Source organism: Ambystoma mexicanum, chromosome 9 (assembly GCF_040938575.1).
Source record: "Ambystoma mexicanum isolate Mex_15411 chromosome 9, UKY_AmexF1_1, whole genome shotgun sequence".
In the NCBI taxonomy this organism is placed as follows: Eukaryota; Metazoa; Chordata; class Amphibia; order Caudata; family Ambystomatidae; genus Ambystoma; species Ambystoma mexicanum.
This window is the reverse complement of record NC_090931.1, coordinates 835795674-835821365: the sequence shown is the minus strand read 5'-3', so window position 1 is coordinate 835821365 and position 25692 is coordinate 835795674. Positions and strand designations below refer to the sequence as shown.

The 25692-nt window shown below is 46.2% G+C and overlaps 1 protein-coding gene across 21 annotated transcripts in view; it reads right to left on the bottom strand.

Moving 5' to 3' along the window:
• Nucleotides 1-25692, bottom strand: part of UNC80 (unc-80 homolog, NALCN channel complex subunit) — a 3486058-nt gene that overhangs the window by 1287503 nt on the left and 2172863 nt on the right. For all 21 annotated transcript variants that reach the window (XM_069615884.1, XM_069615886.1, XM_069615890.1 and 18 more), the window contains one exon: nucleotides 6026-6206. In XM_069615884.1, coding sequence (XP_069471985.1) covers nucleotides 6026-6206 — 181 coding nt within the window. The remainder of the gene's footprint in view (nucleotides 1-6025; nucleotides 6207-25692) is intronic.

The following is a 25692-nucleotide window of genomic DNA, read 5'->3' as shown; positions in this document are numbered from 1 at the left end:
CACGTCTATGTCCCATAGACGTGTGTACTTTGGTGTCAGGGGAGTGCCGAATCGCGCACCGTTCATGAGCTAACTACTGCTGGGTGACCCCCCTCCGACATGCCGCTCACAGTTGGGTGTCTGGACGATATTGCTGATCTGTAAACACCTATTGTCCTGAAGGCTTTGCCCTCATCCAAGAGAGCGGCTAGAAAGTTAAGGACCGATATTACAGGGTCATCAAGGAGGAATAGTTCTCCATTGCACCCGCTCTCCCACTTGCTCCACGCCGCATCATAACTCCTGCGTGTGGAAGGGGCCCAGGAGTTTGTGATGAGTTGGGCAGCGTTGTCCGAAATGCCTGGCATTGCCCGTCTTCTCCCAACACCTTGCAGGCCATCAACGGGAGCACCTTCCTCGCTCTCAGAGGATGAAAAAGCCCAGCAGGGTCCGTGAGCAGTTGTATGTTGGATGGGAGAATCTGTGTGAAATCCGAGGAAAGTTCTATAAGGGCTGGAAACCTCACTTGCAATTTCCAAACGGGCGCTATGATAACGACTGTCGCCTTCTCCCCATGCACTTTCACTAATACTCAGCATCACGATGGGAGGGAATGCATAAAGCACTCCTTCGTCCCAGTCCTGGAGAACCACATCTGTCCCTTGCGCGCTGGGGTCCAATCTCCAGCTGAAGAACATGGATGTCTGCGCATTTAGCCTTGATGCAAACAGTTATATATGAATTAGCCCCCACAGCTGATCCACTTGCTGGAAGATACTTTTGTCGAGCTTCCAATCACTGAAATCCATCAAGGAACAAGAGCTCCAGTCAGCTACCACGTTGAGGGACCCCAGGAGGTTCTTGGCCGTCACTGAGATTCTGGACTGCAGTCAGTAATGCCAAAATTCCTTGGTCAAATCTATGAGGAGTATGAACCTCGTCCCTTCATGGTGGTTTATGTATCTGACTGCCGAAATGTTGTCCATTCTTAAGAGGATGCAACAGTAAGCCCTATCTTTCGCAAAAGCCTTGATCGCGAAATACCAAGCTAATAGTTCTAGACAGTTTATATGTAGCTTCAGCTCTCCGGGTGCCCATTATCCTCCTGTCTCTAGGACGCAACCCAACCTGCGCTGCTGGCGTCTGACTCTATGACTACGTCTGGCCTATCCCCGAAGATGGCCCGCCCATTTCACGCTTCCATGTTCTGCAGCCACCATTGTAGGAGGGACGACACTGGACTTTTGGCAAAGCTGGCACACACTATCCAGTGATGCATGCACGATTCCTGATTGAGAGGGACTGACTGGTGGTACCTCAGACCCTGCTGAAGATGTTTGATCTTCAGCCTCTGCAGGGCTCTGTAGTGCAGGGGCCCTGGAAATATAGCTTGTATGGAAGCCGCTAACAGTCCTACTCTTGTAGGCAAGCAGAGAAAAAGGACCTATTTGTTGAGGCATGCTGGGAGCTCCTTTTTGATATATTATATTTCCTTTGCTGGGAGTTCCAGCGTCGCTCTCCTCGTGTCTACCACAAAACCTATGATGTCAATCCTCTTTGTCAGGGATATGTCTGACTTCTCCTGATTCACTAGAAATCCTAGAGACGACAACAGGTTCTTCACTCAATTCGTCTGGTATATTAATGTCTACCTGTTGTCTGCTCGAAAGAGTATATTGTCTAAATAAATTATTATACGAATACGCTTTTCTATGATGGCCGCTGCCACTGGCTTCATCAGCTTGGTAAAAGCCCATGGGGCCGACGCAACGGCGAAAGGGAGTGTTTTCAATTGCCAGAGTTGCCCTTACCAACAGAACGCTAGGAAAGGGCAGAACTCCAGGGCCACTGAGACCGTCAGGTAAGCGTCTTTAAGATCTATCCATGCTAGCCAGTTGTCCTTCCTGAGAATATCTCTTAGCTAGTGAATGCTTCCATCTTCAAGTGCCTGTAGACCACCAAGCCATTGAGCTCCTTTAGGTTTATTACTGGCTGCATTTTCTCCTTTCTGTGCACTAGGAACATATTGCTGATGAATCGGGGGCCCTGTGGCCGGCGTTCGATTGCTCCTCTCCTTTCGAACTGTGCAAGCTCCTTGCGGAGGAGTTTCTCTTCCACTTGTGACATGAAAATGGGGTTCTTTCATGCTGCCTGGGGTGGGGCTTGTATGAACTCTAGATGGAACCCTTGGGTCATTTGCAACACCCATGCATCACTGGATAGTGTGTGGCAGCTTTGCCAAAAGTGCAGTGTCGTCCCTCCTACCGGGGGGCATATAAAGTGCATCTCTCTTACCTGAGATTGATCCTCGTGATCTTCCTGCTCCTCTACCTCTACGACCTCTGGTATTCCTTCCTCTAGAGGGGAAGAAGGAGTCTTGCTGTCTGGATTCCCAGTAGTGGGCCCTGACACCTTGGGGGTCTGCCGAGGACGAGGAGCGACCGGCTGATCGACCCTGATAGCGGCCGGGCCCAGCAAAAACTCTGCCTGGGAAGATAATGTTTAGCAAAGCTTGCGCTTTCTCCAGGGCGGTGTATGTGCCCACAGACCTCCCCATCTCCTTGCCAAATACATCTCCGAATAGCCGAATAGAAGGCCCTGCACTGCCTCACACGCTTTGAAGGTGGCGAGGTCACTCAACTTCGGGTCAATTTTTAGGAGCAGACTCCTTCGTCTTTCCGAGGAGATGGCGCAGTTGGCATTGGCTAGGAGGCATACTGCATGTGGACCCGACTAGCTAGTGTCTCTACCTGCACCTCCTCACCTGTGTCTCTTGCTCGCTCTTTTAGATCCATAATCGTTGCCAGTGGACCAGTGATATCCAACAATTTCTCTTGGTATCTCCTCCAAGACCTGCCCATACACTTCCTGAGATCTTTTGAGGTCTTTGTAACAAATGTCAACAATTTAGGGTCCAGTTCATGTGGCTCGGCCACTTTCCCTTCTAGGTCTGGACATGGGCACTCCACTCTCATGCGTGACCTGGTATCTTTATCCAAGACATTTCTGATCCTTTGTGCCAATGACTTGTCCACTCTTGGCGAGGGCTGCCAATCCGAGGACCTCGGGTTCCGGATGTCATCTGGATCAAACAAGTCTGACATGTCTGTATCTAGAGTTTCCAGGTGTTTCTCCTTCCTGGCCCTCTTGCCCCCTGCTGATACTGGTTTTGACTTACTTTCCTCTTCCTGCGAGGATGCAGAGGCTTCTAGTGACTCTTTGCCTGTATCCTTATCTGTATTTCCCTTATTGTCTTCCCCTGGGTCGGGGGTAAGGAGGCTTGGTACCGCTGCCCTTTGGAGGAAGGCTTCTTTTAGCTTAGCAAAGGCATCAGCTGCCTTTGGAGTCTGCTGTTCTACCCCATAGCGGGAACCCGGGGGAGTAAAATAACTTTTCCTCTTCTGGATCGTGTTACTCCCCTTAAGGCATCCCTTAGTCATGGTGGCCTTCCCATGCGTGCTTTCTTTATGTCCCTGGGTGCTTTTATTCTTTTGGCCTAGAATAGACTTTAGGGTGTCCAGCCTTTTTTGTATATGCCTTACTCCATCTGCCACTGCTTCTGCTAATGAATGCCCAAGCGCCTGCTGGAAAATGAGCGCTAGTTCACTCTCTGTACGCTTCTCTTTATCCCTCTGACATTTTGGTGGCTGGAAGGCTTACTTGCAGTGCTGAGGGCCAGTGCCTGAACTGGAGCAGGCTGAGAAACACGTCCTCTGGAAATGATTAGCGTCAGTGGCTTTGCAGCCTGAGCTTTAAGCTGTCAATGTTATTATATATATTTGTTTGTTTTTATTCTCTTTTATGTATTTCCTAGGCTTGCAGTTGGGGCTTTGCTAAAATATCTCCATGCTATTTTCCTGCCGTGCGTTTGTTTGTACTCCTGAGTGTTACTGCCAAAAATGCTGCGCAGCCCGCACACGTGTCCTTGGCAGGCTTGTCGCCTTTTTACTTAGGTGCTGCTAGTCTGCCAGCCTTGTTGTCCGGCTGCAGGCCGTTCGCTTCTGTGTTCTGGAATTGCCGGTAAAATCCTGCGGCTTGCTGTATCGTCAGAGAGTCAGTCTCTGCTGAAACTGCGCACTCCGATGCACGCCACTCGGGACCTTGTGCTTAACGTGAGCTGTGTCGCACATGCAACGAGGCTTCTCTCCTCCTACCCGAGGGAGGGGGCCCTGAGTCTCTGCTTCCCTACGTGGCCGATCGTGTCCCCGGTGTGCTAGAAGTAAAGCATGGGACCCGCTTGGCGCGATAGGTATAACAAAACACTCATCTCCGAGGCTCTGATACAAGCGGACTTGCTGCACGCATTGTCCTGAAGCTAAAAAGCATTCACATAAAAATTAAGCGATCAAAGCAATCGCCCTGCTCTGAATGCTCGCAACTCTGTGCACGCGATATTAAATAGCTTTCACATTACATCATTGCAGTATATGCATGATGTAAGTCATTAAATGCTCTACAGAAAGAAAACAGCACTTATCTGTCTAAAGAGCAGCTAAAGAAGAGGTGGAGCCAGAGGCAGGAAGTAGCTAGACGAGCTACAAACAGGAAGTGTAATGGACTACAAGAGCAGATCAGAAGAAAGAGAAATGTAGTTTTAAAAGAAAAGAAAATGGAAATGAGAAAGTTTTGTTTGTTTTTCTGTTATAAGTGTTGAAACTGCTGACAAGTAGATAAAAGAAGTTGAAGCATAATGCTCGCCTCCAGTCTTCACATAGAATTGCATAATTGAATGGGCAGAAACCAACAATATCCTCACTGAAGACAAATACAGATTCTGAGCTGGAGTTGGGAGTTTCGAGCAGGTCCTTAACTACAGGTTGATAATTGACAAGTATGTCCATGGATATGGCTGCACAGTCTACGCAAGGTTTATGGACCTGCGTTTGGCATTTGGCAACGTAAATCAGCAAAAACAATGGCATTCCTGGCATTCTCTTGGCCTGCCTTGGCCACTTCTAAATGTAATAATATATTTGCACAATAATTATTCTGCCTTGCACAATAATTTTTCTGCCAGTGTAAGAACGCTTAATAAGTGCATTGCTACTACAACATTTCACATGCTCCGTGGCGTAAGGCAAGGTGTCATCACACTATCCCTACAACTTAAACTAACAAAGGACATGCCCAGAATGGTAGGCAAAATATCTGTGTCCTATCATATGAGGACGATGCTGTTATACTGGCACAAACCGTAATGGCATTGCAGAAATTAATAACCGGATATGTTAAGATATATGGACACAAGAGACTTGCCCTCCAATGTTGAAAAATCCAACCTAATGTGTGCGGGCAAACCTACTGGTAACATTCCCTCTATTGTAGCATCTAGTTGGAAATTAAGGTGGGTTTCCAGATTTACATATCTTGGAATAGTTTTCAATAATTTGCTGAACTGCTCTGATCACATCAATTGATCTGCCATTAAATTGTGCTGCTTGAGCTGGGCAGCTGTTGTAATCACAAGGCTTTTGATAATAGATTTTCTGTGGTCACCACCATAGAAGGTATGATTATTTTTAAAGTTTGAATTGATACTCTACTTTAATCTTTTTTATGGACCCTTTTCTACTATGACTATATTTTCCTTGAACTAGCTAGACACTATGCTTCACAGGCCATTCACACAGGTATGTTTGTTTTTTTATTTTTCAGTGCTACAGATGTTCATACTTTGTCACTTCCTACCCATGATTTGTATATGTTCACTAGAGCCTGCCCTGACGAAGGATCATCAAGTTTGAAATGCATTGGCCAAGTGTTCATCTGTCTCTGTGTAATTTGAAAGGTGGAACTTATGAAGAAAAGGCTAATACATGTTTAAACTAAGTTTATTATCACAAAATAATACTTTTTATGAGAAGATCATTCATTTCTAGCCTTTAGTTGATTATGTGTGTAATCAGTTTTGGGAAATTCTTCCTCAGTTTTTCTCCTAAATTCCTATTCCATTGACCATCCTGAACAACTAAACACATGCGTGCTGCTGTTTTCTTAAATAAAATAAATGTCTTTAGGCTCAAAGAGCAAATACTTATTCCAGTACCTTGGGGATCACTTAACAGGGAGAACTCAGCATCAATAGCACTGCGTGGGAAAGAAGGCAGGCGGAGAAGGTCTTCCTGAACCATGGAAACATGAGATTGCTTATGGGCAGCAGGAATCTTCTGAGTCAGGGATATAAGGAACAGTACACGCCCAACTTCCTCTAATTTCCGTGTAAATACCTAAAGAGGAAATCAAAACCATACCACGTCACACATTCATAAAATACAGTAACGACATACAAATAAGGACATATTGTTCACCATAGTGCAGGGGTCTGCAACCTTTGGTGTTGCAGATATTTTGAACTACAACTCCCTTCCACCCTAGCCTGCATAGTCAATGCAGCCGGATGATGGGAGTCGTAGTCCAAAACATCTGGCGAGTCACAGGCTGCGGACCCAGGTCATAGTGACACCTTAGTTCATATTCATCCAGTGCCTTCACGCACACTTTTGGGACATCCTGCCACATAATGTACCAGAGCAGGTGCCCCATCAGAAGAACACATTACCTACCTTCTGTAATGACCTCTGATAGATGTTCTTCCTACAGATTTCATATCATAGATATATTCTTTTTGATTTAGCAGCTCTCAGAAACCTTTTCAACAGCATGGGGCGCTGTCCAATATTGGCATCGAGATCAATCAATGTACTCGTTCCACAAGGCTGGAGTTGACATTGGAATAAGTTGCTTGAACCGTGCCCCATGACCTCAGATCTATTATTTTTCCCCATGTTCAACCATGTTGAGGAATTTGTAAACATGAACATTTTTGACAGACCGAGAGCTCTTTATCAGAGGGACAGGATGGGGGGAGATGAGGAATCTGTGGGAGGAATATCAATCAGAAAGAACTCACAGATCCCTCATCTTAGATTGTCTCACAGATCCCTCATCTTAGATAGACTCCCACAGCAGGAGGAGGAAGAGCAAACCCACAATGCGAAGGAGAAATCAATAAATGTTTGTTAGATCGCACAGACATCCTGACCGAACAGCAGGGAGGACTGTCAACATTTGGCACAAGGAGCAAGTATCATTTTCTGGCACATGTGGCAGCGGCAAAAGCCTACAATGCAGGGGCCCCCAACTTACACAACAAGTAACTCAATACCAACCTCTCCCACCACCCATTCTCGAATATATATAATAGGCATTATTGACATTACTTTTTTATGTAACAAATCTTGCAGTTTTGTTAGTGGTTTCTTAGAGACCTGGACCCCAGGAAACACTTCCACAAGCCAAACATAACAAATTATTTTTACTAGGATCATATCTTTGTTGAAAGGGGAATGCTGGGATTTGAGCTGAGGCTCCCTTGTGTCCCAGTTTCCAATTTTACACCAGGCTACCTTTCCGCCCATACCTTTCCTCCCATACCATCCAATCCCATCAGTATGTTCAGACCAATGTAAAGAGGTGGCAAAGCTAGAAAATTCATTGGAAGAGCTGAGCCATTGCTGAACCAGGGGGTCTGGCTTTGCTCTAGGAACCAAACATAAGCAGGCACAGCAAAAGACCCATAACTGGCTTCCTGTGTCCCCTGCCCACAACACAACACCCATACCTATACTCCGTCTACCCACCTCTCTAAAACATAAAACCTTCACTTAGCATCCTGCCTCCCTACCATCACACATTATATAAATGGTTAAGATTCTAATTATCGGTGGGCGCTGGTGAAGGTGAAGAGCTGCACTGACACTGAAATCCTTCCTGTAATATCCTGCAGTTTGGAGCAAGTTTGGAGGAAGTTTAGGGGCTGGAACAAGCAGATTACGGAATCAGAGCATACCTAGTGCTGACAGCGAAAACACAGAGCGAAAACGCTGCACAGAACCTGCAGTTCGGCCTGTGTGTCTATTTCGTGCCAATCTGAGCCGAGCGCGGCCCGGCCGGGGGAGGCCAAAGTTCCCCGGGGCATTGCTGCACTGTTATCCGTTCCAAGATTTGGGCCGCTGCAGCAGCAACAGTAAATCTGGGAGGAGAGGAGGGGCCCCCGGGTGGCGCACACCAAGAGCGTGTAGAGTTTGACGGAGCTCCCCCCAACATCCGCGGTGGGAGGTAACGAGGAGGAAGGCCGCCAGAACACTACTGGACCCCGATCCCCGCATGTGCGGCTCCACAACTAGCATCAGCCCCGAGCAAGAGGCAGCCCACATTGACTTAAAGGGCCCAGACCGGAGTGGAACTGCAGGAAGGGCACAGCTGTACTGGCGGGCGCTGATCGTGGAGTGAGAAGTTGAGGCTACAGATCCAGAGACACTGCGGGGGTCACACGGCCTGCCTGCCGCGAGCGGTCAACACCATACAGTCCCCAGCAAACACGAATCAGCTACAGACAGAAGCGTAGGAGAGGCGACCGGGAAAGCTGCTGCTCCCTGGCTTCCCAACCCGGCAATAGTCCTGGAGTGTGAGCCGGCATATCTACACGTATGCAGGAGGCCAGGCCACAGCCGGATAACGACGGTCATCGAGTTCATCAAGAAAAGCCTTAAAGCAGTCCAGTCTAACTGCGAGGATTTGGAATCCAGGTCACGCCGCAATAATATATGCGTGGTGGGCTTGCCAGAGAAATCCCTAAATACTACGATGGAGGTCTTTTTTGAGAAGGTAATCCGCACAATGCTACGTAAGGCGCATTTCTCTCAACAGTTTCTTGTCGAACGCGCACACAGATCCCTTGCCCCCCCTTCCTAAGCCTAGCACCCTGCCACGCAGTCATAGCTTGAGATAGAGACCAGATCCTCTACTTATCCCGCGAGAAAGGCACCCTAACCTACGACTCTGCCCAAATCCACATATTTCCAGACTTTTTTTATTTATTTTTATTTGCGTTTGGTTGTACAAAACCTTATACAAAATAGCTAATATTATTGGTTCGTCTTATAATAAAACCAAGCAAAATGGATAAAGAAAAAAGCAGAAAAAAAGAAGAAATGGAAAAAAAACAAATAGAGAAAATGTATACAGTTTAAAATGAAAAGCAATCAGCATAAAAACATATTGCTATTGTGGGAATTAAGAATAGTAGTTTTACAATCCAAAATCAACATTTCACTTTTTTTTTCCTATATCCCCTTATTGTCTTGACAAAGATGATGTTTCTGACTTAAAAGTAGTCCCAATAATATACCAGTCAGGTGTTTTGCCATGCAGATCTACTGTAGCATTCCCGAGTCTTACTAGGGGGCACCAGGGAAAATGACAAAGGAGGGACTTGGATGAATGTGTCCCACTGCCGCGGTTGATGTATTGAATGTGCAATGTCAACCCAGGAAGCCGCTTCCCTCCAGAATCTGAACCACAGCTAAAATAAGCGCTGTTTCATGACCCAAGATCATTCTATCCCAGAACGTGTCTGAGGTTGTGCCCTCTTCTCTAGCCGTGAATTTGGCAAGGAGTGACGATCTCAGTTGCCAGATGCCTTCGCGTTCCATCAAGAGATGTTTCAGATTTTGATTTTCCGGGTTGGGGCATGTTCTGCACAATTTAACAGTTACATCCCCCTGCCCCCTGTTCGTTAGGATTTCCCCTGTACGGAATAGGTTAAGTCGGGTTCTCAAGAAGTTATTCCTACTTTTCCAATCTGTGAACTTCACCCGGTATCTTGGCAGAGTCCCCAGTAGCTGTTCTGTGTGGCTGCGCTTCTCATACTCTCAATTGTTAATATCCAGTTCATCGTTTCAAAGGCTTTTTCTTGCTTTCGAAGGGTTGGAGATTAGAGTATCAAGATTGGTGTCAGATTTTTCAAGGATCTCGTTTGTTTTTTCTGCAAAATGGGCCTGTATTTTTGATTTACTGTGCTCCATATGGGCCTTGATATCCTTGTATAGTGTGTTTTCTGTGGCTGTGATAATAAGTCGGTGAAGGGAGATTAATCTCCATTCTGCCAATGTCCTTAATGATTTTAAGCTCAATTCGAATCTTAGGCTAACATTTGGAGGCCCGCTGTAGACCGACTCCTCTAGTTTGCAACAATTGATGTCCCACAGTTGAGGTTTTACTTGAAGACCGTATAAGATGACTGGTGCGACTTTCGCTGTATAACATTTTCTTAGTAGCAGGATTGAAAATGTGCACAATTTATAAAGAATCTTTTTTTCATTTGGGATACCAGCTGATCAATTTTATACTGTACATCCTATTCCACCTTAGCTATCGAGGGGGGAAGCATACAGTGTATATCCAGACTTCTCTACTGGGGTGCAGGCAGCCAGACGTACCTTTGACCAAACCAAGAAGGCACTCAGAGCGAGGACAATCCCATACGCCATGCTGTTCCCGGCAAGGCTCTGCCTGCAACACGCCGGAAAGTCCCATTTCTTTGAGACTCCTGAGGAAGCCATAGCATATATAGAAAACAATATACCGGCACCATCAGACCAGAGGAGCTCTACATCCCAAACAGATACATGACTGTAAGCCACAGTACAATGAAGCTATCACAGTTGGCAGATCATCCAAACCGCAAGAAATCAGTACAGCGGCTCCCTATGAGCGGCCTGACTCATAGCGAACAGTTCTGGCCAACCAGTGGCACCCGCAGATGCAGCGTTTATGCATTAGTTATGGGTATACACCGTCCTGTTGGGGTAATGGTGAGGGTGGGGGGAATGAGGGTGGAGAGGCCTATTGCCTAACAAATATAAGGTTGGGGGCATGGGGGGGGGGGGGTGGTTGTTTAACTGGGAAAATTGACAGTAACATATGCAGAGATATATACGTTCAGGTCAATAAAAAGCTAGCAGGATTATATGGCGCAATACAGGACATTACACGGGTTTAGACTCCTAACGTGGAACATCAGAGGGCTGGTGAATCCTATCAAAACTCAGAAACTCCTGGCGTACACCAAAAGACACTGGATTGATATCCTTCTTCTACAGAAGACACACGCTACAAAGAAAGTAACTGAGTTGTTTGCCCAGGCCTGGGCACTGATACGCATAGGGACTGACTATTCATCACCAGCTCGGGGGGTACTAACCGTTATCCATCATTGTGCCGGCTTCCAACTCACTAAATCCCTGATTAATGCAGAAGGCAAATAAGTTTTTGTGTGGGGAGTAATTAAAAACTTAGAGCTTGTTCTGATCAATTCCTTTGACCCTAACGTTGACACCCCAGAATTTTACTTACAGATAATCTCGCAGGTCTCACCAATGGGGGATGCCAAGATAATTTGGGGCGGTGAGCTGAATACAATCTTCGACCCGATGTAAGAAAGGACCGCACGAGGGCAAAGAAGCCAAACCAAGGTGGCACTATCCATTCTGCAAATCATGTCCACACTTCCCCTAGTAGACGCTTGGAGGGAGGCACACCCCTTTCAGGAGGAATTCACATTCCATTCACACGTACATAACTCCAGTTCACGCATAGATTATTGGCTCTGCTCCCCGGAGTTTATCAACCAGATGAAAGAATGCGTCATACTACGGCGCACAACGGATGCCAGCCAGAACACACAGAACTGGCGCATGCCACAGGCACTGCTGAAAGATGATTCAATAGTTGAACCATTACGGATAGACATTACAGAATTTTTGATCGCAATGTTGGCTCAGTAGATCCGATGACCGTAGTGTGGGAAACATTTAAAATATGGCTTAGAGAGCATCTATAATCCCTTTCATTGGGCACACTACTTGAGATAAGGAGAGAACTAGACCAAACAGAAAACAGGCTGAAGTCCTTAGAAACAGCACACTCCCGGTCGCCTTGGTTAGAAACGCTTGAGCTGTTACAACCAAAACAGAAGTTATCCCACTAACACCAGGCCCAATCAGGACGGCAGCCACAACACAATTCAGGTGGTCCATAAACACAGCTCGCTACCTCGGTATCATACTGGCCAGGAACAAGAATACCCTATATGCTAATAATTATGAACCCTATATATCGACACTCAAGACCAAACTGAGTTTATGGGGCAAGCTCCCGATCTCTATGTATGCCAGGGTGGCCCTGCTGAAAATGGGTTGTGTTGCCCAAATTGATGTACTTGATGGCTGTCCAAACTTCGAATAAACACATTTATCAAAAGCAAATATATGCGATTTATAGAAATCTCTTAATCAAGACATATTTTGATTACTGCATAACGTATTGTGTAAACGTGAGCGCCTGGTCCCTACCCACCATCCACAATCCTGCTTGTTTAATTTTGCCATCTCTTGGTGGATGAACTGGAGGGTTTTGAGATAACGCTGCCAGTTATACAGAATTTACCAATACTGTCTATTATTTAAGAAGTGGTCAAGAGCGCACAGTATATTTTTATCGAATCCACAACTCTTTAATCCTTTTGATATACTTATTCAGCAACATTTTTTTTAACTCTTTTTATTGAATTTTACTGCATGTTACAACAAATCCAAAACAATGAAAACCTTTCCTCGCATCCCTCCCTCCCTGCCCCAAAGTGACGAGCATTCCGAACCCACATCTTCGTTCTTTGAGCAGTTCCTCTACCCTATTGGAGCTCAAGTAATCTCAAGCGCTGCGGACACCACATCACCCTATAATCCTCCTTGAGGAAAGTCATAATCTCCCCCCAGTCCGCCGCAAATCCTTGCACTTTATTTTCCTGGCGTAAATTGCCCACTCCAAGGCCACTATGTCCCACACCTTCCTCAGCCAATCCTGTTCCATGGGGACCTCGGGGCTCTTCCATCTCTGGGCTATTACCAACAGCGCCGCCAGAGTCAGGATCAGTTTCGCTTTCTCTCTACCTCCAATTCTCTCCTCCTCTGGAGCCCCCACGGATGCCCAAAAGGACCTGTATTGGAGTGCCTGTATCCCCCGGGCCAAAGGCCTGTTCCTGCACCCTTTGCACTTCTCCCCAAAATGGTGCGATCTTGGGGTACTCCCACCAGATATGTTCTACCGTGCCTGTTGAACCACATCTCCTCCAACAACTGCTCAGGATCGTAGGAAACATCTTGTGAAGGCGGGCCGGAGTGTAGTGCCACCCGAATAGAAGCTTATACCATGTTTCCTGGAGTTGAGACGCTCTAGCCAGTTTGGGTATCTTCCTCCATAGACTTTCCCACTCAGCCCTACTGATTTCTCTCCGCAGCGCCTTTTCCCATTTCTGCATGTAGGCCCATTGAGGGTCCCAACTCGAGATATGCAAGATCTTATAAAGATTGGAGATGAGGCCCTTCGATCGGTCATTGGTTAGTAGGAATCTTTCAAACTGTGTTGGTTCCCTAGTTGCCGCCTTTCTAACTCCCGGGTGAAGTACCCAATGTCTTATCTGAGCATACCTCAGTCTTTCTCTTTCTTGTACCGCGAATATTCGTTTAAATTCCTCAAATGTCAGTATTTCTCCCCCTCGAAACATGTCACATAACCTCCTACATCCTCCCTCCTGCCACTTCTCAAAAGCCCTTTTCTCTAGGCCTGCGGTGAAGTCACCGTTACCGAAAAGTGGAGTAAATGGAGATGGGTACGTAGTAATACCCTTAGTGCCCACCAAGTTATCCCAGATATCTGCCATTAATTTAGTGATCGTGCTCTCGTAGAGATGTCTAGGCCTATGTTCTTTAGGGAGCCAAAGCACTTTCGAAAGATTGCGGTGGGCCACCGCCCTGTCCATCCTCAACCATAGCTTATCTTGCTGACTCTCCTCAGCCACTCTCTAATGATTTGTAACTGAGTTGCCTCGTAATACCGCCGAAAGTTTGGTAAAGCCAGACCACCTTCTCTCTTGGGAGCCATCAGTAAACTACCACTCACCCTTGGTCTCTTCCCTTCCCACACAAAGTCTTTAGTCAGAGTCCCCAGTTCCTTAAAGAAGTTTGAGGGGACGGGCTGCGGGATCACCTGGAATAAATATAGCAGCCGTGGAAGTGTTACCGTCTTTACCGCTGCGATCCGCCCCAACCATAACACTCTAAGGCCTCTCCATCTTTGGTAGTCCCTCTTGATTGCTTTAAGGAGAGGGGGAAAATTCGCTGAATACCACCCTCCTAACGTTGTTGTAATTCTCACCCCTAAGTATCTGATCCCTCCCGGGCTCCATAGTAGATGGGTACAGACCCTCAGCTCATCACGTTCCGTTCCCCTAAGCGTTAGGTTTAGAATTTCCGATTTGTTAGCGTTAACCTTAAACCCCGAGGCCTCACCAAATTTGACCAACAGTGACAGGCTAACTCGGATCGATTTTCTTGGTGCCGTCAGCATCAAAAACATGTCATCAGCAAAGGCTGCGACTTTCTGTTGCTCCCCCCCAAACGGGATGCCCCTGATGTTCGGCATCTCCCTAATCGCTTGCAACAGTTGTTCGAGGTAGATCGCATAGAGGATAGGGGATAGTGGGCAACCTTGTTTGTTCCCCCTTTGTAGATCAACCCTCCTGGTGGCCAGTATCATTCACCATTATTCTAATTGATGGAGTTCGGTAATTGGCCTGGACCATTGTGAGAAATTCCCCCCTAATGCCCATCTTTTCCATTACCCGAAACAGAAAGGTCCACTCCATGCGGTCGAACGCTTTTTCCGCATCAAGAGCCACCAAGACCGCGGGAGTGGACTTTCTCTGGACCATTTAGACTAGATGGGCCACCCGCCTAAGAAACACCACTACTCTACATCACCGCCAAAGTTTCCAAGTGGGGAGATCAATTAAAAAACACTGGGGACTACTCCAAAATGACCCCTGTCTTGCGAAATTATTCCCAAAGTCTCCTATGATGGCCTTCAAGAGAGGCCGAAACCTGAGAGACAAATTGGTGAGAGCCGAGAAACCGCCTAAAGAGAAACAGCAACTTTAACAAACTAGAAAGAAAGGTACATTTCCATGCTTGGGATGCTCCCATTGCAATAACGTAATCAAGGGTGAAAATGTAACGCATCCCCAATCTGGCAAGAAGTATAAATTACATGATTACGCCACCTGCATGTCAACAGGGGCCATTTATGCAATTAAATGCCCATGCGGTAAATTATATGTGGGCCAAACTACAAGAGCAGTTAAAGAAAGACTAACTGAACATAAATCTAACATCCGATGCAAGAACACAAAGTCCCCACTGGCAAGACACTTCACTGAACATCAACATACAATAGCCCAGTTTAAATTCCAGATTTTGGAGATAGTCAAGAAACCATACAGAGGGGGAGACTATCAATCTATCCTCTCCCGTAGGGAAAAGTTTTGGATACACCTACTTGATACATTAAAACCACATGGTCTGAATGAGGAGTTCTCTCTGAGGTGTTTTATCTAGTCCCTGAACAGCTGACACATACTTACTCACCAGCTATACCCCTTTTTTTCCCTCATCCTTAGTGGGGGGAATCTTACTCTAAAAAGTAGAACTATGGACCTACAAGGCACAAAGTGGAATTAACACAAGAATCTTGACAGTGGAACAATTGTTAAATTATCTACAGTCTGGGATCTGTTAACCGGCCCACTGCCATTAAATGTACACCTATGATGATTTTGCATTTCCATTCGATGTAATTTTTGTGTTCATACAATACAGATGTTAGCCTGTTGTTGGAGTACCCACTGTGGCCAATGATGCATTGCTCATGTGCGTGCAATCAAGTATTTCAATATCGAATCGCATAGTCCAATCATTTACCAGTGTTTAGTGAATTTCTTCCATTCTACTATACAGCCCTTCTGTATAATTATCTCACGTTATTTTTACACAGTCCATTATGCTTGGTGACAATTCTATACACCTCTGTAGTTAGATGCTGTATTAACAAACAGCATCACGTACACTCCAAGATGGCGCTCAAGTATCCGCCACTTAGCTTTACTATTTACATTGCAGGACCTGTAATAGTCCGCTTACTATGTTTACCAACGTGTAACTAGCCATAGAAGGTCTGCCTAAACGCGCAGAGGGTTGCTAGGGAGACGTGTAAACCTACTGCCGGGCGGACGAAGTAACGCTCTTATCTGTTCACGAGCCGTGCGGCGTAGATATTCACACTTTGAAGTGACAAGCTCCCTTTTACTCGTTAATGTGGATCGTGCGATTCACATCGCTGAGGTAAGCAGGAGCGGGTAATTGCTTTTGAATTGAATGTTAGCATTAATTCAGAGTCACTGCTAACTACAGAACACACTTGCTAGCTACTTATCTGACCCGGTATTTTTTATTCTGTTTTTTTTTTTACAGAAAACCGGATCTTTTTCTGTTCTAACTGTGCCTGACACTCCATGCGATTCATTTAGGACATAGGATTTAACTCTTTCAGACCTCCAGATCTTCTGACCTGGGCGGTAAGCTATCATTTCTTGTAATTTTCGAGTCACCATTATTCTAAGTACATTTTGACCTTGCGTCTGTATCTCCTGTACGGTGTCATGGATACATTTTGACTAAATACTCTATGCAGAATCTCATGATTAGCATTTAGATTTATAAAGTCATTTTTTACATGATAGCAATATATATCCTATTGCAGGTACTTTGATCATTCGGGTCATTGCCATACTTCTTATTTTGTATTATAGGCGCTCCGCATCCAGGATAGGAGCCTCGATATAAATTGGTGTGTTAAGATTTGGAACACATCCTCCGCCACCATCGCCGGGGACGACACAGTTCTCACCCACTTCACACTTAAGGTATTCTTAGCAGGCAATATGGATGTAATTTGGTTTGGAAGCACACTTTAAATTGTAATTTTCCACTCTTGGGACGTGTAATGAGCATATTGATGCGCACTGGGCACTCTGGCGGCTCCTATAATTAGGGTACACTAGACTAGCAGCCTTTAAGTTCCTTTAGACTGGGCAGCACAATACTTGATTGACCTTTGCTTATTCTTCTATTTATGTTCTGTAAGAACTTAACAGGCCTGGATTATTCAATTATATGTACGTGACTTCAACGTGATTATAGTTGAAAGGACTGAAACACTCTTTATTCATTTATTTTTTACAGTTTAAATCTGCTTGGCACAAGAAGAAGGGATATTGTTCCCGAAACGCGTCAGCCATTACTCAATTGTATACATGGACTACCATTACTTATCACTTTGTTGACAGCTATCTTAGCTCTTTTTCGGTTCAGAATCTAAGTGTGAACTTATTGTTAATTGCAAATTAAAAACCTGTTTGGTTTCTTTTTACAAAAACTTACAAGTGGTTTTTCTCATTATTGATGTAACTCTAAATACAATGGAATGATTAAGTTGAATTTATTTGACATTGATGAACCATCAATTGATGGATTTTGAAAAGAGTGCAGGGGACGGGAGGGCTCCTACCTTTGGATCCTCATTTTTTTCCTCACTTACACGTTGTAGTGATTCTGTGCCAGGATCACTTTTCCTCCCCCGCACCTGGAAAGAATATCTACATTTTTACACATTCAGAAAGTTTACTTTATAATTGAAACACTTGGTGTGCACCTACTTATCCCCTTTTTCCACCCGCCTGATATTGTCTGCAGTTGCCGGCTTTTGATGAACCCCGCTTGGCCGGGGTGGATTAAAGAGGGAAGGATAGCGTCCAACCTGTTAGCCAAAATCTTTGTATAAACCTTGCCATCCAGATTGATCAAAGCTATGGGGCGGTAGGCTGATCTTTCTTCCGGGTCTTTATGTGGTTTGAGGACAAGAGTCACTTTTGCTTCCTCCATTGACGGGGCAATTTTACCGGACTGCCGAAACGAGCTGAATAGAGAGGTCAGTTGCGGGGCCAGCTGTGTAACGAACATCTTATAAAAGGCTGCGTTATACCCGTCAGGGCGAGGGGCTTTATTTACAGGGAGGGCTCTAATCACCTCCCGTACTTCTTCCTCTGTGATTTCGCGATTTAGGGCTTCCCTCGTTTCAATATCAATTTCTCGTAGTTGTACTGATTGTAAGAACTGATCTTGCGCCTCGCCAGGGGGGTGTTGGGATGCGTAAAGGGACTCATAAAAACCTGCTATAGCCTCCTGCACTTCTTCCCGTTTTGTGATCCTTTCCCCATTACCCACCTTTAACGCCGTTATGGCGTTTCTCGCCCTTTTTCCCCTAAGCAGCCGTGCCAAAAGCGTATCGGCCTTATTTGCCTTCGCGTAGTATTTTTGACGCACAGCTAGGAGTGCACCCTCCGCCTTCTTAGTGCGTAAAAGTTCTAACTGACCCAGCGCTTTCCTGTATGCCCGCATGGCTATCCGGGATGGGGTCCCACCCGCTGCCCGCCTAGCCGCTTCCACCTCGGATTCCAATTGAGCCTCCAAAGCCTTCAGTTGTTTTACGCGATATGCGGTTGCTGCGATTAGGTCCCCCCGATTGTAGCCTTGAATGCGTCCCATCATACCTCCTCTCCCGTGTCCTCCTTTCTGTTAACTGCGAAGAAGATCCTGATCTTCTCCTCAATGTCCCCCCGAACTTCTGGGTCCCTGAGGACTGCACCTGGAAACTTCCAACCCCATATTACCCTCCCCCTCTTACCCAGGTCCAAGCTCACTGATACCGTCTTATGGTCCGCTATACCAATCGGACCCGTTTGCGCCTCCCGGATATCTCCCACTAATCCTACCGAGACCCATATTTAATCTATTTGGGATTGAGAACCTTGAACCCCAGATAAGAAGGTGTACCCCTCCTCTTCTCCCTTTACTTCTCTCCACACATCCCTCAGCCCCAACCCGGCAATCTTTTCCTTTAATTCAGCCGACATTACCGCCCCGCCACCTCTCATACTTTTGCCATTTCTGTCCCTCTCCCTGTCCCACGCGATATTCAGTTCTCCCATCAATACAATCTGCCCCCAGGCCTGTTCTTCTATTACTTTCAGTACATGCAGCAAAAACTGTTCCTGACCTCAGTTTGGGCCATATACCACCGCAATCATATAAGGGGCATCCTGATACTTTCCGCTGATCTCCCCTCTTTATCTCTCGTTACTAATTCCACTCTGAAATCAACCGTGTTTCTAATGGCCAGCGCTACCCTTTTTCTTTTACTGGGACCTGAGGCATGTATAATTTGATCAAAGCCTCTCAGCCTTAATCTACCTTGGTCCTTCGATACCAGGTGTGTTTCCTGGAGCCCCATAATATCAGGTCTTTCCAACTTTTTCCTCTTTAGTGGGGAGTTCAGCCCTCTCACTTTATGCGTTGACCACTTAAGGAGTTCAAATGTATAACTTGGGCCTGTCTGTAAGCTACTGCCCGCACTCCCTCCCCCTCTTTGAATGCCTCGTCCCCTCCCCCCGCCCCTTCCCTCCTTCCCCTCTATCCCCCCCTCCAATCCCTCCTCAGAAGGATATTCCCTTCCCGCTTGCTCACCACTCCCAACTCGGTCATCTCCGCCTTTTCCGTACCCAAAATGGTTGCTTCTCCTAAGCCTGTAGCCACAGTTTTCCTTATTGAGGCCCACTGCCCCTTTTATCTTCATCTTAAATCAGGAGCCAACGCGTGTCTCATTAGTTTCTTCACTTGGAGTTTCTTTTTGCTGCCTCGTATCCTCTTTGCCTCCCTTTCTCCTTTTCTCTCCCACTGTCGTCCAGCTCCAGGGTTTCAGTCTAGTGTGCCCCGCAGCGCCTCATGCTCCTGGGCTTGGCAGAGTTTCCTCAAGCTCAATGCGAAAGATATGAGCCCCTTCCTGCAAGGATGTAATGCGCTTCTGAGCTCCCTCCCATTCAAAAAGTAGGTTGAACGGGAATTTCCATTTGTACCTCCTTTTAATTAGTGTGCTACTCGCCAAGTCCTGAAACAATGCGATCTGCTGTTCTTTGAACATTATGGGCTCCCGCTTCCGAGCCGCCTGCAGAACTGCCTCCTTTTGGACGTATCTAGCAAAAGCTGCAAGAACATCTCTGGGTCTCGCCTTCTGGCCTTTGATAATTCGCCCAGCTCTATGCACTCGGTCCAGCTCAATCTTCTCAGGATTCTCTTCTTCCAGGATATCGGCAAAGATGCCTTGGACCACCACCTTTAAATCCCTATCTAGGACCGACTCTGGCAGCGATTTCACTCTGATGTTGATCCTGTGGGGTCTGTTCTCTAAATCTTCCATTTGAACTTCAAGATTCCTTGTAGCCACGTCCAATCTTTCTATAGATTCGCTATTAGCTGTGGTTTCGTCCTCTACCTCCCGAAGGCCTTTTTCCAGAGTGTCTGTCCTTTCCCACAATTGCTGCGTCTCTTGTCTTATCTCTCCAAGGGCATCATTCAGATCCGCTCTCATTAGCTGAAATTGGTCCTGGAAGGTCTTCGCCAAGTTTGCCTGTAGGGCATGCAGCTCCCCCAGAAATTCCTGTCTGGACATCACAGTCTGCTCCTCCGCGATTCCCTGAACAGAAGGTTCCTCTCCCGACTTCTCACGAGCTGGATCAGGGCCCTCCCTTGAGGTGTGCACTGGCCAAATTGCAGGGAGTGTGCCAACCGTGTCCCCCGTGGCTTGTGCCCCTTTCCTCCTTTGCTCTTGGATTTGGTGGTCATGCTGCTCATTTTCCTATTGTTTACGCTTTTTGTACTGTTGGCCAGTTCCAGTCCGCTGCCGCCCCCACTCCACCTGACAGGGCCAAAAATTAAAGGCACCAAGAGCCCAAGGACTAAAACCTCACATGCTTTCTACTTGTTTAGGTTGCTGAGTTTTATCACAGAGGAAGTGACGGCCTCCAGAATGCCAAAACTCTTGCCCCCCTTAACCGGGGCTTCCTGGGATACACCAGACCTTATTTTAGCCCTATAAGTCTCAGATCAGTTTCATTGGAGGAACCCCCCTGCAGGTTCTTTGTCTGAACCTTCTCTACTTCCACTGGGGGCCATTGCACGTTGTTCAGGCCTATCCCCCAATCTCCCTCCAGGCAGCACTGCACAATTTCCCGTGGTCTGCTGTCTCCTCGGTCGGCTCTCCACCCCCCCCTCCAGTCGCTGCAAGGCACACTGAAGCTCCTGATTCCCGGAGGGCTAAGTGGCTGAGTGGGGGAGGCGACTCTCTCCCCTGCCCGGGGCACCGTTTCCAGCTCTCCAGTCACTCGTACTGAACTCTCGCCGGCAATCTCTCCCCCCTCGCAAGCGTCTGCAGCGCTGCTCCCTCTCACTTGGATTGTAGCTGCGATGTGGGTGATGCGAGGCATCCGGCTTCACGGGTGTGGCGTACCGTGGATCCGGAGGGGCAGGCGCCTCTCAGTAGCCCCTCCACCAGTCGTCCCACTCCCGCCTGCTCCTCCCAGCGCTCCCGTGCCTCACCGGGGCTCCTTCGCCCCGCTTCCACCGTGGTCAGTCTCAGTTCCGCTCCTCGTCGCCGCGATGCTCCACCGGGGCTCCTTTGCCTCCTTCCACCGCGGACAATCACAGTTTCGCTCCACGCCGCCGCGGCTCCTCCAGGCGTCCTTCCCCTTTCGTCACGGGGAGGGAGCGGGCGCAAACACACACCTCATCCAAAAACAATATGAGGTGCAAATGGGAAAAAACTTGAACATTACCATAGACAATACCAAATGGGAGAAATACTGCCACTTCACCAAGGATATATCTCTCTGCACCAATTTCAGGCTGATACAATTCAAGATGCTGAATCATCTACACATCACACCCAGTAGGATTAACAAATTCGATCTCTCCAAGCAGGCTCACTGCCCCAAATGCAATTCCCTGCGAGCAGACTTGTTGCATATGTACTGGTAATGCCCCCCGATCAGGCAATTTTGGAAGGAAGTGTCCAAAACACTCAGCAATATACTGGATATACCAATCCCGGCCACGCCGTTGAAATACCTCTTAGGAGACATCGGGAAAGTCCCAATTAAAGTGTGCAGGCTTTTCTTGGTAGCGGGTGCAGTTGCCAAACAAAACATACTAATTTGCTGGAAAGCAAAGAAGGCCCGACCATTCAGTCATTGCTCAGATACTTGATTTCAATACAGGAATGTGAAGAAGGGTATGTTAGAGGGGTTGCAGCTGTATGTAGACCAAAGGACATTTGGGCACCATTACGCTGATATCTCAGGGGCACAGAGGAAGATGCAGAGAGTGATGCTTCACCATCCAGACTCAGCTGAGCTGTAGCGATGGCCCAAGAGCGATCTGTTACTCGTAAACTGCTATAATATACACAAATTGTAATGTTCCATGCTTATGATGTACTGTAACCGTCAAATGAAAAATAAAGGTTTAAAAAAAAAGATTCAAATTATCTATGGAGTAACAATATAGATCATAAACCCAGTTGAGTAAGACATTCTCTACAGATAGCTAAGGACAGGCAGGTATATCCTAATCATACAGTGCATCAAACATATAAAGTGGTACAGATACACTTAACCATAGTTCCCTTCCCTCATAAATCTAACCATACAAAATAATCCCCTTCAAGAACTCATACATCGCCATTATCAAGCAATACAGCCTGTGCTAAGTAGGTCTGAAATATGGTGCACATATCGTTGAGTCTGCAGATGGAGGTTACTATAGCAATGTAGTTCTCTTCCCTTTCATTAGCGTAACTCTTTTAACCATTCGGAAAAAGTTAGATTTGGAGTCCCGAAGTATACACTTTTTGGCTATCAAGAAGGTTACATTGAAGAATCTATAGGTTACTATGGAAGCCCTACAAATATCACCTAAGAGATATTTAATAGGGGCAATGGTAGGTGGGATCTCAGTGATGTCTTCTATGATCTTAGAGACTTGGTACCAGAAGTGTGCAATAGAGCAGGAGTCCCAGAACATAAGTATAACATTTGCAGGTGCAGCCCCACATTTCGGGCAGGCATCATCACAATGTGGGGAGAACTTGGAAATCTTAGCTGGCATGTAATGCAATCGATTAAGGACTTTGAACTGGATTAATCTGTATCTAACATGCCTTGACACTTCCTTAGTTGGTAAACAAGATCTTTTCCATTGCGTGTCCGAAATGTTGAATCTCAAATCGCTCTCCCACTTCGAGTGCACCCCAATTTCAGGTGCCTGATTCACCTAGATTATGTTATAGAGCTTAGAGACCATACACCTGGTTTCCCCTTCTGTTACAACTGTGTCTGCGCATGGGTGACATTCCGACTCTTGTGGAAATGAGAGCCACATTTTTCGGAACTGCTGATCCCATACGGTAGTATTGCAAAATGTTCGTAGGATTGTTTCCCAGTTTGTTTGTGAAGTCGTGTAGCGATCCAAAATTCCCCTCCGGAAATAAATCTCCCAGTGTCAATTATTCCCTTTCGTCCCACGATTGCTGCACATCTCTATCAAAGGAGAGGACTATGCTGTGGAAGTTCCACAGAAGAACATTTATGCTGTACAATACTGCCAGGCCCACCCTACAGAAGAGCCTAGACCATGCATTCACTGTGGTGCACACCGGATTGTAGGTGCAGGAGTCGAAATGTCTGTCGCTAAAGATGACTGACTTCAAGTTAGTAGGTGCTGCCGCATAGCATTCCAGCGGTAGATGCACCTCCTTTCCTAGCAATGAAACGTTTAATAAACAGCCATTTAAAAAAAAAGTGAGACACAATCCCCATAAAACAACACCTAGGGCATTTTTATGTTATTTAAACACTTATTATTAGATTTTTTGCAAAGAATGTAATTGACATCTTACATGGCCCATCAGCCTACCACAAGGCTGGCGTCAGTATGATCGATCTGTACCCAACCAGCCCCCCTTTCCACCTTACTCCCAAAATGGACATTAAAGGAGAAAGAGAGAAAGAAAGAAAGAAAGAAAGAAAGAAAGAAAGAAAGAAAGAAAGAAAGAAAGAAAGAAAGAAAGAAAGAAAGAAAGAAAGAAAGAAAGAAAGAAAGAAAGAAAGAAAGAAAGAAAGAAAGATATCAAAAATAGAAGGGGGAAGTCAATATCCCGATAATTCACATAGGTCAGTGGTATATCCTCCCTCTACTTAGAACCTAAATGTTAGTCGATACATTATCATTGATTGTAGAAATACATACACAATGTAGGAATGATTGGTATAGTGTAATTTGGATTGACGGGCCATGTGGTAAAGCAAATCGTTCCGTATCTCGGGCGTCCCTGTCTTTTAAGGAGTCAAAAATTGTGGAGCAGTGTTTGATGGTGTTGCTCTTCGGGAACCTGTTATTGACGCAACACCAGGACATGTATGGTGATATTTACTGAGGGGCGCCTTTTCCATATTGCTGTCTTACTTGATGTATGTATCCAATATATCCCTGAAGCGGTCTGCTTGTGTAATTCTGCCTCTTCGTCTCAGAGCAGAGCATTCAAGTATACCAATTTTAGCAATCAGCGAAATACATGGGTGTTTGGTAGGGATTTTGTCTGATTTCCAGTGCATGATTAAGAGCTTGCATGTTGAGAAAAGGATTGTATGTGCCAGTTTCCTTACAATTGGGTCAGTGTGGCAGTCCCAACCTTCTACACCAAATAGCATTGGTCCAGGGTCAGGTCGACCGTTATGTTAGGAATATGGGTGATTAGATTGTGAGCCCTCTTCGAATATGCCTTTACCAAAGGGCAGGTATACATGATATGGCCCAATGTACCCAACTTGCCACAATTTTTCCAGCACTCAGATGAGCGAATGAAGCCCATACAATGAAGTTTGCTCGGTGTGTAGAACAGTCTTTAGATCAGTTTATATTGGATTTCTCTATTGCAAATATTTTGTGACGTTGAGAGTATGTTTTCGAAATAGTCATATATATTGCCCGCGTCTATAGGGATGTGTAAGACATGCGACCATTGTGCTGCGAGAATAATGTTGCGTTTAGTGTTGTTGGGAATAGGATGTAAAATGAACGTAAGCATGGGGATTCTGTCGGATTACATTCCATTTCCAGTTCTCCCGCCGATGGGGTGTCTAGTAGTGTCTGCCAGGTTGTATTGGATCTGATCAGCTCTCGTATGGTATGGTATTGTATCCACTCCGAGTGTCACAATTGGAGTATTTGACAAATTTCTTGGAAACCCAGCGGTGTATCCCCGCCATAAAGGTCCAGCACTCTATGCTTTGGCAAATGGGAGATTTGGTATTTGTGTAAAGTGTGGTCTAGGCTTATTGAAAGGATTGCCCGGATGCTAATCCAGGTTGGGGCCGTTCAGATATCAGCACCCATCAGGTCTCTCATCCTATGCCATTGCATCGGCGAAGGGCCTATCAGTCGGTGTGACCTAATACGGTGAGGTAGTTTAGTTTATTTAGTGGGATGGCCATAGCTTCTGTCGGGGTGAATGGTGCAATTAGGGAGAGTTCCATTGATCTCCAGGTAGATATATCAGATTTATAAAGCCATCTTTTGGCCCAGCATATTTGGGCTGATTGATAGTAAGTCCGCCAAGCTGGAACTGCCAGTCACCATCGTTTTTAGAAGCCTGTAGAATTTCGAACCGATCCTTCCCTTTTTTCCCCTCCAGATCAATTTGGCCAATTGTGTGTCTTGGTTGTGATGGGGCGCAAGGTAGCATCATCGCCAGATATATGAGTTTTGGGAGGGAGTGCTTTTTAAAAGGGCTGATGTGACCTATCAGAGAAAGCGCAACTATATTCCACCTAATGATAGCTGATTAGATTTTTGCCAGGGTGGGTGGGTAGTACAGGTCTGCGATTTCTTTAATGTATGGAGCAACATGGATCCCAAGGTATTTTATAGAGTGCAACTGGACGCAAAAGGGGCAACCCCGTCTGGGTCCCATGGTATATCAGGCCTGAGAGTTAAAACCTCTGATTTCTTCCAGTTTACCAAATTCGAGGAG